The sequence below is a fragment of the Zerene cesonia genome, chromosome 25 (genome assembly GCF_012273895.1).
Source record: "Zerene cesonia ecotype Mississippi chromosome 25, Zerene_cesonia_1.1, whole genome shotgun sequence".
In the NCBI taxonomy this organism is placed as follows: domain Eukaryota; kingdom Metazoa; phylum Arthropoda; class Insecta; order Lepidoptera; family Pieridae; genus Zerene; species Zerene cesonia.
Window position 1 is genome coordinate 5,902,493 of NC_052126.1, and position 13,476 is coordinate 5,915,968.

The following is a 13,476-nucleotide window of genomic DNA, read 5'->3' on the forward strand; positions in this document are numbered from 1 at the left end:
GATTCGAAATTCAAATGTAATATTTTTTTATAATTAAGTGTAACAGTATTTATGGCCAGACTAAGTATATATATTATTTATTTTAATAAACGTAAAAGATTAATTTTAACAATGCAAATTACAATAATTACTCGTACAAAATTCCTGAGCATAAATTGCTTTTTAAATGGACGATTATTTATTTCGTTTACGTGATTTGCATATAAAAGTATTACACGGCTTCTAAGCCCATGTTTTGAGTGTGAAATATTGTTAAAATGACTTCATATATCAAGTATTCACATGTATAAAAGTAAATATTGATTCTGCGTTGTAATATACTAGCAAAATCAACTCTATACTAGTTTGTTTAAGGACTACATTGAAATGAGATTTTCTATAAAAAAAGACCTATGCTATCGCTCCAATATGTTTGTTCCCTATCGAGTTCGTTTATATTCGTAAAATAAATACGATAGGAAAGCGGTAGATACTAGTCAATGGACCATTCCATTTAGGTTTTTGTCTATTCACTATTCACGTACGAACATGTATGCCCCATTGAAACCTATAGAAGAAAATTACAAAACTCGTGTTTAATAATTTGGGTATTGAGTATGTCAACGTGAAATGCTATCATGTGCATGCTACTATGTTTCGTTCGGTCTGATCGAGCTGTATACCCATTTCCTCTTACGTAGCCTTCCCAGTTCTTTATTACCTCTACCAATTTTGTTCTTACTCCTTATCCTTAAATGATGGCAAACCATGCATATGCCTCATATGCCCTCTGTGAATGTTTATCGATGTCAAAACACAACGTCACTTACCGTCAGCTCACAGCGACTCACCAGCCTTTGCCAACCCTTAAGTACAGCGTTTCAAATCTTACATCGCGATTTACATCATACACATTAAACATATCTGTACCCACATTATAAACAAATTTACAATAAAAAAAGACACGAACATGGACTAAACTAGGTACTAGACCTGTGTGTGACACGCGTGTGTATATGTGTGTGTGTGTGTGTGTGTGTGTACACACACAGCTCTAGTAAATAGAAAATCCGTCACAAGAATATTTCTTTCGGACGACATATTGCATATTCGATATAATTTCGTTGGAAACAAAATCTCTACGAATTTCGCATTTCAATGGTCTGACAATATCTGAAATATAATAAAATGCATCTGCACAATAAAATTCAGCTGGCGCTTGCATCTCATTATCGATATTGTTTATTCAAGGCTTTATTGAATAAATTTAACTGGATTACATTGATACGAATAAAGTGGAAGGTTCGGAGATAAGGCAATTTCTTCTACGCTAATATTATAAAGAGGAAACTTTTGTGTTTTTGTATGTTTGTCACTATAACTATAATACTTTATATAGTAGAAGTTATATAATAACTATATAACTTCTACTATATAAAGCTTTCAATTTTACTAGTACTTTTAAAAGATGGTCAAGCATAATATGCTACTTTTAAATCCTATATCCAAAAAAATTATCGTTTCCGAATTCTTGAGAAGCATACGTAACCGATTTATCATCCTACTAATATAAATAAATGCGAAAGTTTGGAAGGATGTGTGTGTGTTTGTTGCTCTTTCACGCAAAAACGACTGAACCGATTGCAATGAAATTTGGAATGTAGATAGCTGGAGAACTGGAATAATATATAGACAACTTTTGATCCCGATATTCCTACGGGATAAGGACTTCAGCGAGTGAAACCGCGGGGCGCAGCTAGTTTTACATATTTTTGAAATATTTCGCGCGCCTGAAGCCGCGTGAAATTGCTAGTTCAGCAATAAACGTCAAACAAAAACTGTTCATTTATTTGGCTATGCGAAATGATCTTTTTATTAAGACAGATGAACGGACTGTCCTTCTCAAGGTTAATAGTTATTGCCATTCCTGAGCTGGGATTATATTCAGGGCCTGTCCCATTCTTACTTATACTTATCCTATTATCTTATGATATCCTTTTCTATATGATATCTCAGAGTTCATTCATTATTTGTTAGTGATAATTAAGGACGAAGAAGAGTAAGTGCTATATTATACACACACTAGCTGCACCCTGCGGTTTCACCCGCGTAAGTCCGTATCCCGTAGGAATATCGGGATAAAAAGTTGCCTATATGTTATTCCAGTTATTCAGCTGTCTACGTACCAAATTTCGTTGCAATCGGTTCAGTAGTTTTTGCGTGAAAGAGCAACAAACACACACACATCCTTACAAACTTTCGTATTTATAATATTAGTAGGATAACAGCGATTCTTTTAATCTTTTTGTAGTTTTGGAAATCTTTGGTAGATATAAATTCTAAATCCTTATAAGAACGTATATTTCTAAATGTGTGTGTTATCACCAGAGCAGCGACAATGAAAAATTATAACTTTAGCTTGTATAAAATAACTGATAATGTCTACATATTATCGTAAATATGAAAGTCTGTTTGTTTATTACATGACACGCGATTGCGTGAAGAATACGCGAACGAAGCGTGTAAAAAGCTATTATTAAATAAATTTACAGCACAACAATATCAGTATTACAAATTAGTAATTTATCCAGTGTACAATAATATTCTGTTCCTCATCATCATCTCATCACCAGGTACCACAACAGCAGGATGATAAACTACGACGTGGAGCGAGGCATCAACGTGACGACGGACGCTGAGCTACGAGTATCCGACTTGCTGATACCTGCCGCTAGCGCGTCACACGCGGGCAATTACACTTGTGTGCCGAACAACGCCGTGCCCGCGAGCATTTACGTGCATATATTTAATGGTAAGTGGAGAGAGAGATAGATAAACATATAAGATGTTCTATATATATCGTTACCACAGAATGATTAATTATGACGTGAAGCGCAGCATCATCAGGATAGCGGGCGTTGAGCGCCGAGTATGTCTGACTTGCGCTTACTTGCGGCGTGCGCGTCACACGCGGGCAATTAGACTTGCGTGTCGAACAACACTGTGCGAGCCGTACGTGCGTATATTTAACGGTGGTTGGGGAAAGAAAGCAAATAAAAAGAAGAGAAGGAAGAAACATTGACTCATGGGTACTCGTAAAAGATATTGGTTTTAGCCATTCTCTTGCATATATAGCTGCTCGCCCCGACTCCACCTGAGTAGACTTTTCTTATAAGTTTTTAAATTTTTATACATATATTACCCTAATCCAGCTGTGCTTAACTAAAAAGTAGTGTAATCAACATATCTTTCGCTTATATAGGTTTTAATATAAAATGTAGATATTGAGTTTGAGTCCAAAGTTTAAATCAAAATCTAATTGAATTTAGACAACAAAGCAATATTCCAGAAATATCACCAACAAATTATCATTATTGAACAGCATCACAACAACATTTCCGCTAAATACGTCGAGAAAATCTAGTTTTCCCAAAAGATACGACACGAAAATAGAAAATGCGGAAAATTCTATTGTAAAAATTAAAGCATGAGTTACACTCAGCAATTGAATTTGAAACCGAGAAGGACTTCACGGTAAAGATCTTTTGCGCGGTAATTGCAACGTTTTCGACCGACCGTGGCCCAGTTTTGAATACTGTTAACACTGCGTGTATCGAATTCAGATTCCATTGCGTAAAAAAAGGTGGTATGCAAACAACCTATGCAATGTACACTTACATAAATAGCAGTGTAGTAAAAAAGACGATTCACTCAGGACCTTATTATTATTTGTCAGGATGTAAGCAATGTTCTTAAATGTTTCACAATTCGTAGAGCTTTTACTAGCTGCACCTGTTTGTTGTCGACTCCTTTAGACTAGACTAACTGCGCGCCGCGGTTTCACCCGCGTAAGTCCTTATCCCGTAGGATTATCGGGATAAAAAGTTGCTTATATGTTATTTCAGTTGTCCAGCTGTCTACATACTAAATTTCATTGCAATCGGTGTAGTAGTTTTTGCGTGAAAAAGCTACAAACACACACGAATCCTTACAATTTATAATATTAGTTTAGTAGGATTATGACCCACTTTAAAAGGGCAGTTTTAATTCGAAATTTGTTCACTATCAAGGATAGGAATTGAATAATATTCTGAATGAATACTAAGTGCAATGGAGCAAGTGAACCTATTTAGTTGATCTTATAATTGAAGCTAAGTTTTTTAACAATATTTTTATATTACAAAAAGATGGTACTTACTTCGTTAATCCCTAATTGTAATAATTACGCTTTATACTTCTATTACTTTTTTTTTTTATTTCTGTCCTTATGTACTTCCGTCTGTTCGTCTGCCTCTCCTTCAAGCCTAAACTCCTGAACCGACTTACATTACATTTTATTCAAAGATCGTTTGAGAGCCGAGAAAATGTAACCTTTCCATTGATTACGCGGACGAAGCCGCGGGCGGAAAGTTAGTCGCAATAAAACGGTATTTTATTTGGCTTCCCTTTTATGTGCCATTATTTTCTCGTTTTGTGTTGAAAATTTACCGAATTCAATTTAAATAATATTGTAATTTTATGTCATTTTATCAGTGATGTGCAGCTGCGATCGGTTATCTTAGAGAATATGTTTTGGTTTTTATTGTATGGAAATTAATAAAATATTAATTAACCTATGTATAATTTATATGCAAATAGTGCGTTATAGAATAAAAGTTATGGTCTATTCCACACTTGAGGATTGCCCTAAAAATGCTACTATAATTTAGAAATAATGTAATAAGGCTGTTATATTGTAAATTCATTAAAAACGCTAAACCTGGGAAGATATAAGATACAGGCTCGGTCTAGCTTAAATAATAGAGTATATAGTTATAAGTATTGAGTTAAGTTTTTTCTTTAAATTATACCCATATTCTAATACTAGTCAGTTGTATTAACCTAATATGATTATTGCGAAAGTTTGTAAGGATATATCGACGCGTAAGAGATAGGATAGTGTGGATAGGATTGTTACTCATACAAAAACAGACATTGGATTAAAATTTTCATTAGATAGACTTTTATCCATCCACATTCAATGCAAGTTATTTATTAAAGCTCTAATTCCTTCATCCACTCATCCTCACAAACTTTTACATTTATTATAATAGTGTCAAACTACAATATTATGATACTAAGTATTAGCATATGGATTCTTCCTTGTACCACGCGATCAAAACTCCGATAAATCAGAACGCAAAGACCGTTCCGAAAACACATTAAACCATTCAACATTAGTTTCACACAATTTCCATCCAAAATTACACATACAGCGAGATATTTTTGTCTGAAACGTAGATGGAATTCCGTTGACAATTTCATCACTTAAAGTGGATCACACGGCACGTAACGTCTTGGATTACACAACTATATTTTGTTCACCTTGGCCGGTAGCGACAGCAGAAAAATTTGTTGTTATTTTTTCACAACTTGGGAAATAATATAAGTTTGAATAATAAATTCATAAATAACTAGCTGTGCCCAAAGTTTCAACCGCGTAAGTCCGTATCCCGTGGGAATATTATAATACGTATTCATTTCATTGCAATCGGTTCAGTAGTTTTTGCCTGAAAGAGCAACAAATACACACACATCCCTTCAAACTTTCGCATTTATAATATTAGTAGGATATTAGATTTCATTTGGATATAGGCTAGGTATCTACTTCCCTAGCCTACATCACATACAGGTATATGTTTTAAGAATTTTTTGCCTTATATGACGCGTTGTTGTTAATTTACCATATTACTAGGTTTTGCTAGCGGCATTGCTTGCATTCAGATTATAAACCAGTCACGTACACCATGTGTTTAGCGGTTTGGAGTTTTTGATATTTTAGTGGCAAACATACGCACAGATGAAATATATGGATTATCTATTTCTTGGCGATATTTATTCGAATTAATAAATATTCCTTTAACTTCTCTCGTAATTCATATATTGTGACATTTAAAAGTACATCTCTATGAAGTGTTTAAGGTGGAAAAAGGTATTAATCTTATACATAACACTTTTTTTTTCTTTTTTTATTTCATTATTCTGCTGACCCTACACCTCTGAAATTATCTCGAGGTTGCAATTTATAATACTTTTCTTAAAACCTCCAAGTCTTCCCTTCCAATTTTCTACCTAAGAAAGATTAAATTGCTCGAATCCAGACCATTTTGCGGTGACTGGAATCGTGTTACGGTGAAACTCGATTTCGACTGACACATTTTTAAACAACTGTATAGATTATCGAACGCTTCTATGCACAGTGGTTAACGCATGGGCATAGGGTCTCAAGGGTCGCAAGGTTGATTCCCAAACAAAAAGCTTTAAGTAAAGAAACCCTCTCCTGGAAGCAGCTAATGAATATTTTAAATGCGAAAATGTGTTTGTTTGCCATACTTCAATGTCGTAACTAAAAATTTTATGGTATGAAAAATTTTTCAAAACAAGTCTTCTAGTTTCGGAGGTTTTAAGTTCCTTTGAGATTTCCGGGATAAAAAAAAATATATTTTTCGGGTCTCTATCTCTCTAAATATATGTGTACCAAATTTCACCCAAATTAGATGAGTAGTTTAGGTGTAAAGAGGAGACATGGAAGATAAAGATCCATCTAATGTTTTCGCTAAAGAACCACAGTACAGTTCCTTGGCATCACTATTATGATATACATTTTATGTATAGAGTTGCAACTACAGAGTTTTTTGCTGGCTCTTTGTAGTAACTGCTTTCCGAACTGGTGGTAAATGGTAAAACTATGACGATTCAAAAGTGCTTTTAGAAGTCTAATTGAATACATAAATGTTTGAGTTTCACAGACTGACATTGTTACTTTTATTTTTATATTAGAAGGGTACTGGATACGAAATAATAAGGTTCTCGTGATTATGAAGGCCACCTCTGAATTAATCCTTACTAGCCCGTTTGACTCGAGATAAGAGACATTATTACCCAGGATTATATTAAATCTACAAGTGATAAAAAATTATTCCATTAATAAATAACTTCTTATATAGAAACTTACAAATTTTCCCTTTTTATAATTTGAGTATGTTCAAACTTCGCTATTTAGCTGCCATAGTAAGCTATACCTTGCGGCAGAAGACGTGGACAAAAGCTTGTATATGTATAAATGTGTATATGTCCATTAACCCAAACTGTTCGTCTTATTAATGCTCTTAATCTATACTAACATTATAAAGCTGAAGAGTTTGTTTGTTTGTATGTTTGAACGCGCTAATCTCAGGAACTAGTGGTCCGTTTTGAAAAATTAGTTTCTATATGTACCACGGGCGAAGCCGGGACGGACCGCTAGTGATAAAATGTTTTTATTGTCCATTGAGTGACGTTGCAAGGGTTATGATATATATACTATGTTATAATTATTTTAAGTTGCTTAATTTTTGTTGTTGTTTTGGGTTAAACCCTGTGATTTAGATAAATAAATAAAACAATTTGACATCAATTACACGCATGACGTATTAGCAAAACCTCATCATTATTAGACTATTTTAAAATATATCGATTTGGGCGTGTAAAAATACATGCCATGTATAGGCGTAGAAAAATTAGCTAGCTACCCCACGACCCTTTCAAATTGAGTGGCCGAGTTTATAATTAAATTGATCGTAAGGTCCTCGAAAGGGTTAGAAGAGAGATAGTATGTTATGTAATTGACTTGAAAATTGCCTCTCGTGTCTATTACATGTTAGTTTGTCTATTTTTAACCATAATTGCCTATTTTCCGACGAAGCTCTTATATTTTAACGAGGTTGAGGAAATTTCAGATTTTGATATTACCCAATTTAGTCTCATGTTTGCTAAAATGTTTTCGATATGGAGAACTTTCTAGAATTGAGTTTCGATATGTGTTACTAATACATGTGTAAAAATATTAATAAATCAATGCAAACATCAATATATCACGTACTAGCTTTTGTCCGCGGCTTCGGACGCGTTAAATACGGGGTATTTTAATAAATGTTAGTGTACATATAAATCTTTCTATTGAATCACTTCATATATTAAAAAAATCCCCATGAAAATCCGTTGCGTACTTTTAAAGATACATAAGGACAAAGAGACAGACAGAGAAAGCGACTTTCTTTTATATAAGGTGGTAGGTAATGAAGTAAACAACTCATCTATCAACGCACAGCCCAAACTACTGGACTGATAACAGTGAAATTTAACATGCATATAATTACTATTATTATATCGCATTCAGAATGAATTTTCACAAATTCCACCTCCAAGAGTTTAAATTAGGGGATGAAAGTTGTTACCATGAGAATATTTTGACAACGCAGGCAAAGCTGCGGACAAAAGCTTGCTAATAAATTAATTGCATACGATGAAGGAGCGTTAGATAAAATTAAATCTGAATATTAATTACTTTTTCTATTGTTAATTGTAGTGCGATTAAACGAAGCTGCAGGCTTATTATGTTATTTTAATTTTTTATTATATAGAAAGTTTTATTATATACTCTGAAATGGACTCGATTTCTACTTCTAAGATGTAGAGTGACGTGACGAATCTTAAAATGTTGAATGTAGAAAATGTTCGGTTAAATATTTTTATGCAATGTTATATAAAAACATATATAGCATAGAGTGATATATGTTCTTTATGCTTATTCTATTGGGATATTTTTTTGTTTTTATTTTTTTAAATGAGAGGTAAGATTTTTTTTTACAACTTTACTTTTTTTTTAATTTTTCGTACCTGACACAAGTTGCCAGGAAGAGTAATAAAATCTCACAAAGATTTCAAAAACCTTAAGAAGGCGAACTTTACCAACTGCAAAGTGCACAATTTGAGTGAAATACCACAAGACATTGTTAGCAGCACCTAGAATTCTGAAACAAAGTTCATAACTGACTTGGAAGTTTTCATAAACTAAAGAGACTTCAACAAGAAACTTCTAGAGAAAGTGCATCTGATCTTTTTTATTACCTGAAGTGTTGAAAAGTATATTTATTTATATTTTAATAGCTATCCGCGCGCGAATCCGAACACATGGTGAAAAAACACATTCTAGGAATTTTCCCATACATTTTTCCTATCAATATTTTCTTTAAATTTCCGGGATTAAAGCTATCCTTTGTAGGTCTCAAGCAATATCTGTATTAAATTTCATCCAAATCGATTCAGCTTTATAGCCATAATCCATCACAATGGCCAAGTGCGGGCTGGCAGATGTCACATGTCGAATTTTGATTCTTCGACATGCCGGTTTCCTTACGATTTTTTCATTTACCGTTTCCAGTGTTAATGTGATTAATGCATTGAAAAATTAAAAAAAATATTTATTTCTTGGCACTCATCGGGTCTTGAACCGCGAACTTCAGATGTCCTCCACTGAGCCACTATTCTGAGCCACCATTTCTCATATCTAACGTATAACTTTGTTCACAGGTGAAAACCCAGCGGCCATGCAGTCTTCATCGCCCAGTTATATCCACAGCATCCACAGTCTGTACACAATACTCGCTCTGAACATACTACGGTGACAATTAGATTAAGTGTACACTAATTTATAATCTACCCCCTAGGCATAGAGTCCGTTTCCGCGAGGCAAACATTGGATCGCTCCGCTCCCTTTGTGTCCAACGATTTGTAACTCGCATGTTAATTTGAAATGCAGGGTTTGCGTTTTAAAATGTTAAAACGGACTTAACTTTTCACTGCAATTCAGGCGGTGTTCGTTTAGAAATAAATACGGCGGCCATTAACACATTTCGCTTTATATTTATGCCGCATGTAGGACGAACTTTGTGACTGTGTCATACAAATTATGCGTTAGCTCGTTTCTAGCGGTTTTATGTGATGCCGGTGTATTATATACTTTTAGTTTTGAACACGAGAAAGTAAAATAATAAATTGTTTTTTATTTATAATGCATGTTCAGTAACATGATTTTCAGAGGTCTCGCTGAAGTATTCACGTAAAAAGGAAGTTTTTTTGAAAACGTTTAATCACCTTTATTTTGGCAATGGTTTTAAGTTTTAAAGATATCTTTCAAACTATTTCAGTATAAATAATACAATTAATAAGTATGTAAGATAGTAAATACATATTACCACAATAAATTAATTCTAGTTTGTATTAAACACCCTTCGATTAAATCTCAGAACGTTTTCGATTAAATTCGTTTCGTTTTAAATTATGTTACTAAGAATATTTATTTAATTAATATGTATTTATAGAGAATTAAATAAATATTGTGTAGAATTACGGATTATTTCATAATCTGTATCTATGGGGGAAACATTTGTTTGTTTGTACGCACTAATATTCATTCGGGAAGATTTTAACAATACACCAAAAGATACGATATTCCTGAGTACTATAAGCAATATATGTACAATGGGAGAAATCGGGGCGAACCATTAGTATTTACATAAAAATTTCATTACTATCAGCAAATAGCTTAGGTCTTATTTATTTCCCACAAGCTGTAGTTCACTGCGACTTGGATATGCTATGTGCTAAGCCAGATTATAATCTATCTCTATACCAAATTTCATGCATATATGATAAGCTGTTTTCGTGAAAGAGTAGCAAACATCCATACATCAATCCATCAATCCTTACAAATTTTCACGTTTGTAATATTAGTACGAATATCTGAAACAACGTGAGTGAAACCGCAGAACGCAGCTAGTTATAATGACTACATGAAAATTCGTGATATAAACGGAAAAGGTATGTCATTGTGGATTCGAATCATGTACTTACAAAACGGGAAATAAAGGGAGGCCATTGAAAAACAATTACTTTTATTTGAACACGAACTTGCCAATTCGGACCGGTTTTTGACATTATATAGCACTAGCTGCGCCCCGCGGTTTCACCCGCATAAGTCCGTAACCCGTAGAAATATCGGAATATAAAGTTGCCTGTGTGGTATACTCGTTGTCCAGCTATCTACGTAACAAATTTCATTGCAATCGATTCAGTAGTATTTTGCGTGAAAGAGTAACAAATATACATACATACACATACACATACATCCATTGTCAAAAACTTTCGCATTTATAATATAAGTAGGAAGTTTTTTAGGTTCCATAGTAAAACCGGACGCTATTACCACAGATAATATAACAAATTGAGAACTTCCTCCTTTTTTTGTCTTTTTTGGGTCTCAATCTCTATCAAATTTCATCCAATGCGATTCAACAGTTAGAACGGATAGAAGAAACAGTCAGTTACTTTTATTATCAGTAGAGATTAAAAGGATTATATTAAAAAAGTTATTAAATGCTTCATCCCAAACCCTACTAAAAGTATGACAGTGGAAGGACCTCTTTTAAACTCTACCATAACTAAAGGATCACATAAAAAAAATTCATACCTTATGCATAGAAATTTTTCATCGCTACTACACAATATGAATATAAAAGTTAATATCCTATTCATAGAATCACGTTCAGCTCATAAATAAAGTCTTAGCGAGACCCTCATATTAATAAATGATGTTTCTTGACTGTCATATTATTTTCTTAACGTATTCTGTGACTACGCGCCGCCTGCGATTTTACGCGCGTAGACGAATGGTACACGTGGGGGTTTACACTGATTTCCCAAAACGAGGGTCGACTACATGAGGGTCGACTATACATTCTTTTTGACTTTGTTAGTGGATATCTCCATGGGTTTTCTACTGATGGACGTGGTCCTTTTTGATAGCAATAGCAATATAATAGTAGAACCGAAGGGTCCTGGGTTCAATTCCCGGTGGGGACGCACGAAAAAAAAGTCTCGGTCTGGTACGACACAGAAGGCTGATCACCTACTTGTCCGTATAGACAATCGATCAGTGAAACAGATGTACAGCATCTGCCCCATACCCCACTAGGGGACACGGGACTTCACTTTAATATAATAGTGGTGTTAGTAGTTTTCTATAGTATCGCAGTTATGAAAATATTAAATGCCATCAAAAACAAGCTGTAAAAAAACCCCAGTCGCATCGGTCTCTACCGTAAAAAGTTGTGAGATCAAGTCGGTTCATCTATTTAGTCTCTACTTAAAGGACCTTCTGTTAAGTTGTTACATAAGTTATTATCATGCAATATTAAAAATATTTTACGTTTTAAGCAAATAGATCGACTTCGCCTTAGGTGGGGGCACTGCCGTTCCCCCATATATTGGTTTGGTCTTCTATGTTTATGTCCACTTGCAGAGGTTGTATAAAGGAGTAAGCGATTATGAAGGGATTGAACGGGAATAAAGGAACAAACTGGGGAGGATGAGAAAAAGGATACGGGAGTATATAAGTGCATTAATGGGTAGAATTATAATCTTTATTAACTTTCTATCAAAGCGAAAGCAATTTCAGTATAGCGTTTTACGAAAATTTTATTTTGTGCTTTTTCTAACAGAATACATAGTAATGAAGTTTATCCCACACTCAAATTACGACATATTTTTAACCAGTTTTGAAATTGAAACGTAACTAAGTTTATTTATTTGGTGAAAATAAGGGAATTCATCAATCTACACATATTTTTGCAGTTTGTTTCGCGAACTCATTTAGTTCAGAAAATTGTATTTTTAGTTTTATAGCATTGAAATGCTTTATAAATGAGAAATTCTGAAAGAATAGTGTCACGAGTGGCCGAGAGGCTAGGCGTTGCTACGGTCTGGCAAAAAATACACAGGTTCGAATCCAGAATCGTGATCAAATTTTTTCAATTCTTTCAAAATATCTCAGAAAATTGTGTTTATAAAACACTAAATTGAATCGTTCGTGCAAATTTGTGAACTCAAACTTAGAACTTTTCATCCATGTACACTTTTTCACACATTGACGAATAGCAATTTTTTAAAGCGGTATACATATATGCTAAATCTATCGGAGGAACACAACAATGCATTAAAAAGTCTATACCGCCTTTTAACTGTCAGAGACAAGTTTTAATCAAATTTACTTTTAAAATGTATCATCAAAATCAGTCACTTAGCTAGCAAAATTTCAGATGTTTAGATGGCCAATAAAAACAATCAGTTGAATTGAGAGCCTCCTCTTTTTGACGTGACAACGTCTTAAATTAGGTTGCGGCTCGGAGTCACTCATGAAAAAGTGTAACGCCCGGTAACGTTACGATGAGTCACCGAAGTATGATCGGTCCGCTGCGCGCGCAGCACTAGAGAATTAGGCGCATTGAATCGGCGCGTGCTTGTGTCTCTGTCTCTGTCTTTTTAGTAAACAAAATATATTTTCTATAGTTAAAATTTGTGCAATTCTTATTTTCATTCAATTCCTTGTTCCTATTGTGCAATTTAATAATATTCATATCAATAAATATTCTACCGACGAAAAGACGTTGTTACGTAAAATCTTCGCCCGTAAAACCGAATTTACAGGCAACCATTATTTTTTTTTACCTATGTAATTCCTTTATTAAATATGTATTAAAAGGTATTGACATAATTGAAAAAGAACAGCTACAGAATTTCCTGCCGGCTCTTCTCTGAAGAAACTGCTTTCCGAAGCGGTGGTAAATGTTAAAACTCTGT

At 34.0% G+C, this 13,476-nt stretch overlaps 1 protein-coding gene across 1 annotated transcript in view; it reads left to right on the plus strand.

Moving 5' to 3' along the window:
- The window catches only part of LOC119836706 (hemicentin-2-like), a 116,286-nt gene extending 106,364 nt beyond the window's left edge, over positions 1 to 9,922 (plus strand). The window contains exons 7-8 of the mRNA XM_038362131.1: positions 2,613 to 2,791; positions 9,370 to 9,922. Of these exons, the coding sequence (XP_038218059.1) occupies positions 2,613 to 2,791; positions 9,370 to 9,464 (274 nt within the window). The 3' untranslated portion in view covers positions 9,465 to 9,922. The remainder of the gene's footprint in view (positions 1 to 2,612; positions 2,792 to 9,369) is intronic.
- The last annotated feature ends 3,554 nt before the right edge of the window (positions 9,923 to 13,476 follow it).